This window comes from Canis aureus, chromosome 1, assembly GCF_053574225.1.
Source record: "Canis aureus isolate CA01 chromosome 1, VMU_Caureus_v.1.0, whole genome shotgun sequence".
Lineage (NCBI taxonomy): Eukaryota > Metazoa > Chordata > Mammalia > Carnivora > Canidae > Canis > Canis aureus.
Genome location: NC_135611.1, coordinates 79,941,874 through 79,949,072, shown reverse-complemented (window position 1 = coordinate 79,949,072; position 7,199 = coordinate 79,941,874). Strand labels below are relative to the sequence as shown.

Genomic DNA, 7,199 nt, shown 5'->3' with positions numbered 1-7,199 from the left:
GTTCAGGCCCCAAGCTGGGTGTAGAAATCACAAAAACAAACAAACAAACAATTAAATAAACTTAAAAAGAGAGAGAGAAGCGCTAGCAGAGATCAGAAGAGACAAAAGCAGCTATTCGCCCCACCCACTTTCTGTGTTCTTCTGGGAGAGGGGTTGCTTCGTTTGGCATCTTTCGGAGATCTTTCTCTTTGTCATGTAGATCTGCCAAATGAGCAAAATGAGCAATACAGTCAAGGGCAGTATTCAAAACTGCACTTAATAAAAAGTAAAGAAACATCCTGATTTCTTGTCATTCTTCTGTTGACACTAACTATTCAAAGATTTTAGGAGAGAGGCCCCTGCCATGAGTTATTTGATATTTCCTAACACAGCAGTTTCCTCTTTGTCTACTGACCCTCTGAATAGCTCAGGTTCCATTATTAGGATTCTCATTCCCTGTGCTGGGAAATAACTGCATAGAATCTCAATAAATATGGCCCAAATGAGTATAGAAGCTTTCTACATGGACACAACGTAGTGTTTGCTCATTAATGCCATCAATGCCATATTTATTGAGCACCAACTATGTGCCAGTTATCATTCTAAGCATCTGGAGTGTGGCTATGAACATAACCAAGTTCCTTTTCTTATGGAACTTGCTAACATTCTGGCAAGAACAGATAATATGGAACTTCCTACAGAGGCACCGTGGGTGATTTAACCAACTATTGAAAAGCTCCACTGGGAGCAAATAACCAACCCTAGAATAAAACGTGATTGTTGCTGGTGTTCTTAGAAAATAAGCCATCCTAGTGTAGAAACTGTATCACTCGAGTCTTCTAATTTTTGGTTCTTAGCAATGTTTCAAAAACAGTGCTGTGCAATGAAAACACATGAGTTACATCAAGTAGTTTAAACCTTCCTAATATCTGGGTTAAGAAAGTAAAAAGAGACAAAAATTAATTTTAGTAACATATTTTGTTTAAACAATTACATTCAAAACGTTAGAATTTCAACATGTAATCATGATAAATTATTGAGCTATTTCATGTTCCTTTTTTGGGGGGAGGTGGTTATTAACTTTTCAAAATCCGTGTGTATGTGTTCTTACCGCACATCTCATTTTGGACTGGGCACATGGGACCGAGGAGGATCAGAAAACTGTCCACAGTTCTCCAACCTCTTATTTTGAGGGTGGAGAACGTATTTGCTGAATTAAATCGCTGAAAGTATCTGGGGATGGAGTTTTTACATTGCGAAGACCATCCATCACAGCCTTCCTTTGCACGGGCCCTCCAGGGTGCCCCGCGCGGGGAGAAGCCCATAGAACGTGTTTGTCCACTGAGGCTCGGGATGTCACCAAGAAGATCGGTTTTGCACTCACGGTGAAGCATCTCTGCCAATGTCTCAAGTTAGAGTAGGCAAACGACACCGAGAAACGAGCATCTAAAACGGACCCTTATATTGGTCAACCCTCACCTGGACTTTTCCTGAATTCCTCCACGCCCCCAAAGGTTAGAGCCTCACTCACTAGGAAAGGCTACCAGCCGCGTACCGTCTCCCCGTAAACCAGGGAGCTACCCCACCCTACCCCACCCTACCCCTAGCTGGAGGAGGACTAAGGAGGAAGACGCTGTCGGCCTCGGGCCGCCCCTTCTCGCCACCGAGTCGGTCCTCGCCTCTTTAGCCGGTTCCCTAAAAATGCGCCCCCACCTGCCTGTGCCCCCGCATCCCCCCCACTCTTCCGGGGCTTATCCCCACGTCGCCGACCCGCCCTCTCTCGTGATCCGCGAGGCCCGGCCCGGTTCAGGCTTGACTTGAAAGAACAGGGAAAAAAGGGGCAGTCTTCTCCCGTCTGGTCCGGGGGGAAGGAGCATCCCAGGGGCGCGTGGGCGCTTCCTGTCCCGTGTCTGCGACTGGTACCTCGTGGACGCTGCCCTAGGGCGCGGTGCGGGCACCCCCTCCACAAAGTTTCCTTGGGAAGAGGGCGACCCTTGCCCCCGGGCCTCCAGCCCCACCTCGGGACTCGGCGGTTCCGCCCCGGGGCCCGCGAGCCGCGCGACTTGGGGTGCTTCCCCGCACAGCTGCTCGGGGAACCCGGCCCCGCGTCCGGGCTAAACGGCAATCACAGCCCCCTCGGGGTTCGGAGGGGCGCCCTCCCGCCCGCGCCCCGGGCTCCCTGCCCGGGTGAGCGTCTCGCAGCTCAGCCTCCCGCTCTAAACAAGAACAGGGGCCCGAGTCTGCGTTCACACGGAAAATTATGCCGGCTCCAGCGGCGCGTAAAATTGATGTGAACCGAACGGAGTGGGATCGGCGTGATCCTCCCTCTCTGGTCTCAACAGGGGTTTCGGCGCGTTACACAAGGCCGAGCTTGTCTCTTTAAGGAGACATTGGACCCTAATTAGACCGCATTCCCGGCGCGGCCGAGGAGCAAGGGGCTGAGGGTGTTTGGGTTGGAGCGGGGGGGCGGCTGGGAAGACGAGACTCGGAAGAGGACCTTCTGACCAGCGTCGAGTCTTACCGCCCCCTCCACCCTCTTTATTTTGCCGCCACCACGGACCGCCACCAACACCCAGTTCTGAGGATGCAGCCAGGGCAGCGGCGGCGGCGGCGGCGGCGGCGGCGGTGGCGGCGGCGGCGGCGGCGGCAGCAGCAGCAGCAGCAGCAGCACCACCACCACCAGCCGCCGCCGCTTCTCCCAGGCCCACGTTACTTTGATTGACAGCTGAACAAATGTTTCCCCGGTTCGAACGCTCGCGCTAAGGAACGTCGGCCAAGACGAAGCTCCGCCTTGGGCGGGCCATCTCCGCTCCGCCTCCGCTAACCCCATCCCGTTCCGTTCATTGGTCCGAACCGCGGACGACGCCCGGCCCCCACGTGGGCTCCAGCCCGGCCGGCTCCGCCCCCCTGGCTCGCCATTTGTCAGCAGTGAAATGATGGGCAGTAACACAGAACGGCGATTAATGTTCAGCCGCCTCTGATTGGCTGCCGGAGACGCCTCCCGCGGCGGGGGTGGGCGGGGCGCTTGGAGAGCGCCCCAGAGCGGTCGCGTGGCGGGCCGGAGATTGTAGTCAATCTGGCCGAATCCTGGACCGCGGTCGCTTGGGGTGGACTACATCTCCCGGGATGCTCCGCGGTCCCTCCACGGACGGTTGTGAATATGTATCAGAATGTTAATGATTAGCTGCTGCTAAATTTGGTCAAAGAAGTCACCTACACAGAGCGTGTTGTTAGAGCTGTTCTGAGCGGGTGTTTGGGCTGTTGGCTGCTTTCTTCCCCCTCTCTCACACACTTGTATATTATTTTGAGGTGGTGTTCGCAGAGTTTGAAAGGAGAGAGAATTAAAAAAAAAAAAGCCGCAAGCGTTTCACTCTTTTATTTTTATAATCCCCTTCAATTTGGGGTTAAAAAAAAAAAAAGACAAGAAAACAGGAAGGAAGAAAAATAAGGAAATGAGATGTGGTAAAAGAAGCTAAAAGGTGCCTTTTAAAAGATCGTTGCTGTGAAGTGAAAAAATCTCCAGAGAAACCAAAAAGCACCGCCGAGACCTCTTCCGAACCAAAGGAGTTTGTGTTTGCTTTTAGGAAAGAAGAGAGAGATCATTCATTCGGAGGAATAACAACCAATTAAAAGACAAATAAAAAAAAGTTTGGAGTGGGACGAGCGAGCGGGCGGGCGGCGCTGCCGGCGGGCGCTGGTGCGCGGAGCTCGCACTTTCCCGGCCCGGGGGAGCGGCGCGGCGGCGGCGGCGGCGGCGGCGGCGCTGGGCTCGGCGGGCGCGCCTCGGCGGAGCGAACGGCGGAGCGTTGCCGCGGGAGAGGCGCGCCGGACAATGCCCGCGGCGGGCCAGTGACGCCCGCGAGGAATGCCGAGCGGCCCGGCCGCCCGCACCCAGCCGCCGCCGCCGCCGCCGCCGCCGCCGCCGCGCGTTCCTGCCGCCCGCGTCACGCGAGACCCGGCGGGGGCCGGGACCGCCCGAGCCGCCCCTCGGACCCGGCCGGCCGCCTCCGCCGCCGCCGCCTCCGCCGCCGCCGCCGCCGCCTCCTCGGGGCCCTTAAAGCCAATGAGCCGCGCGCCTCTGCCCAGCGCAGCCAACTAAAGCGGTTTGGATGATTCGCGACCTGAGCAAGATGTACCCGCAGACCAGACACCCGGTGAGTGCGGGCGGCGGGGCGCGAGCTCGCGGGGCGCGGGGACTCCCCGCGTCGCCCCCCGCGCGCCGAGTTGTCCCCCGCACCCGGCGCGGCGGCACTCTGGGGGGGCGTCGAGAGGCAATTGAGTTGTAGCCATTTTCTTATTGTTGTCTTTGAAGCCCCGGGAAGCCGCGCCGAGCCGTTCGCCGGCCCCGCGCCGCGACTCCCCGAGCGGGGGGCGGGGGGCGGGGGGGCGAGCGATGGAGGAGGCGCGACTCCGCGCCGGGGCGGGGAGGGCGCCCTCGGCGGCGGCGCGGCGGGTCCGGCCGCGGCTCCGGGAGTGCGGGGCGCCGGCCCCTCGCGCCGCGGGCCCCGGGGACGCGCGAGCGAGCCCGCCCGCCGGCCTCGCAGGGTGGCGGCCGCGCGTCCCCGACCTGACCGCGGCCGGACGCCATGGCGCGAGTCCCCCCGACGGGCCAGTTTCGATTCCGGGTGGGGAGGGAGTGGGCGCGGCGCGCGGTCTCGAACCCGCGGGGTCCGGGCTGGGCCGCAGGACGCGGGGGCCCGGGGCCAGCCGCTGCCGGGCTGCGCGGCGAGGCGGGGGCGGGGGGGGGGGCGCTACCTGAGTTTTAATCGCTCTTTGCCTGCCTGCGCGGTGACCCCCCCCCCCCGGCGCCGCGTGGTGTGTTTTCTCCATCTCCCTGCCTCGCCTGCGATGTGGGCTAATTAAATATTTTATTGTTGTTCTTTAGGCACCGCATCAGCCTGCTCAACCCTTTAAATTCACAATTTCCGAGTCCTGTGATCGGATTAAGGAAGAGTTTCAGTTTTTACAGGCTCAGTACCACAGGTAACGATATTGACTCTAGCTGATCCTCCTGTTTGCTTAGCTCTCGTCTCCTCCCCCCCACCCCCCACCCCCCACCCCCCACCCCCAGTTTTTTAGGCCGCCACAAAGGTGATATTATTTTTACTTGTGGGCAGAAAGGGCAAGTCAAGGCCTCTTTTCCTCGGGCAGGTGTAAAGAAATTAAGCATTCCTCCCTTCTCCTGTAAATAAATAAAAAAGGAGGCAGAACAATCGAAACTGGGGAGACTTAGAAAATGCTGAGGCCAAACTTTCGATATTGATTTATTGGGACCAGGAGAATGGAAGGTTGGGAAGATTCTGGGGCCCTTTGACTTCCCTTGGTTCTTTATTACTCCGGGCTTGATTCCGTCTCACTTTTTTTTCTGCCATTCCACTGAAATACCATGAACGGAGAGCCCTGGGAAGTCGCCAGCGAGAGATTTCATTACTTTTATGCTGGAAAAAAATGTTTTCTTCTTAGAGGCGATCGTTAAGAGTGCCTTCGAAATATTTTTCTTTGCTGGCTTTTTAATGACGTGTGATTTTTATTTCTTAAATTCAAGAGCCAAAACGAGCCACTGAACCCGATCCACACTTTGCCCCTGGGTGGTGGTATTCAACTTGCCTCTGTTTTGGAGGGAACAAATAAGACATCATTCATAAGACACGCTTGATTCATATTTTCGTTAATGTCTTCCCCAAACGTTAAAGAAAAAAAACTCCATTGTCACATTTTGGGGGACCTAAATTTGTGCTTAGGTATGTAGACGTTGTTTGTTTGTTTGTTTGTTTGTTTGTTTTTTCCCCTGGTTTCATTAAATGAATTTAGCAAATGTTCATTTCTGGATGTGGGTCCAGAATTAAATTGGCTAGAGGTTTTTTTTCCCCTTAAACAAAAACCCCACATTTGATCCTCATTGAAAGGGCAAGTCCAGGCTGGTTCCAATCACCCCTTTCTCTCCCACCTCTCCTTCAATAATGAGGGTGCTATTTAAGACAGTAGATTTGGTCTTTTCGTAGGTGATGATTTAGGGGAGGGAATGTGTATTTACATTTGAAGAATGTAAGTCAAGGTCTGCATTATACTTAGATTTCATTATGTCTTGAACAGCCTGAAGCTGGAATGTGAGAAACTCGCCAGTGAGAAGACCGAGATGCAGCGGCATTATGTCATGGTAAGAAAACTGTGTCACAGATTCAAAGTGCCTATTAGTTTAGGATACCAAAAGCAGGAATATGTTCAGATTGCTGGAGGCTGCAGGATAGATCGCAGTCACAGTGCCAGTGTAGTTGAGGTTGTGGGAATGTGATCATTAGCAACCTCGTAATTCTAGGATGTTATAACTTGCCTCTGACAACCAGCTTTGATTTGAATTTTCGAAAAGTTCAGCTGCGTGGGGTATAATCCTCTGTGCTTTGTTTTTAGAGATTGGGGGGGGAAGAGACCAACCTCGTTTATGTTTTGTTTAGTCACAAGCAAAATGTTTTTGCGTTAGTGGTTTTCTTTGTTGTTTCATTGCCCTTTTTCCAAACAATCTTAACCAATTTTTCTGTATACAGTGAAAATTGTAGTGTTTCATTTCTTTTAGAGAATGATGGCTATCAAAAGATACCAGACACTGTTTCAAATTTTTCTGCTTTTTATGTTCCTAGTGTGTGTGTGTATTTGCATGTGCTTTGTGTGTTTTCAGTTTCTGTGGTGTTACATTGGTTTGAGGAGTGTTGTCGGTCTCCTGTATAACTGATTTGTTCTGCCAGAATTTCTGTAATGACAGTTACACTACACATCCTAAAAAAAAAAAAAAAAATCAGATCTGCTTTTTCAGAAGTCTTACGAAGCATGTTTTTATGCTTGTTCATAAAGGCTCCAGAGTAACTCATTCATTTCCTATCAAGACTTTTTTCCTTTCAATGTATGAACATGAGCGCTACACTAAAAATGAGAAACGGAACTCTGAAGTAGCACCACCTTTCTGAACAGATCTCTCAGAGCATCAGTATTTGTATAAGATGCTTGTCATTAAGCTTGTCCACTGTGCCTAGGAATTAGAATCCATATGGTACTAAATTTTCATCAGATCTTTTTGATTCATCTGCTTGTGATGTATAAAGACAACTGGAGATGTTAAGAATGCTACATGTGAACTTGATTTTCTTAGTTTTGTGAGTTATTCTCTTAGACTCTGTGTCTTAGGGTAGCTGCTGGTTTATTAAGCTAAGTGTTCCTCCTTAGCGGCA

General features: G+C 52.8%; 1 protein-coding gene across 14 annotated transcripts in view; it reads left to right on the top strand.

Annotated features, from left to right (window-relative positions):
- Positions 1-3,970: 3,970 nt before the first annotated feature.
- The window catches only part of LOC144318745 (transducin-like enhancer protein 4), a 142,065-nt gene continuing 138,836 nt past the window's right edge, over positions 3,971-7,199 (top strand). For 5 of the 14 annotated variants that reach the window (XM_077906066.1, XM_077906045.1, XM_077906037.1 and 2 more), the window contains exons 1-3: positions 3,973-4,133; positions 4,865-4,962; positions 6,073-6,136. In XM_077906066.1, the coding sequence (XP_077762192.1) occupies positions 4,089-4,133; positions 4,865-4,962; positions 6,073-6,136 (207 nt within the window). In that variant the 5' untranslated portion in view covers positions 3,973-4,088. Of the gene's footprint in view, positions 4,134-4,550; positions 4,605-4,864; positions 4,963-6,072; positions 6,137-7,199 lie in introns of those variants that run through there. The other 9 variants (XM_077906029.1, XM_077906093.1, XM_077906056.1 and 6 more) reach the window with 3 other exon arrangements.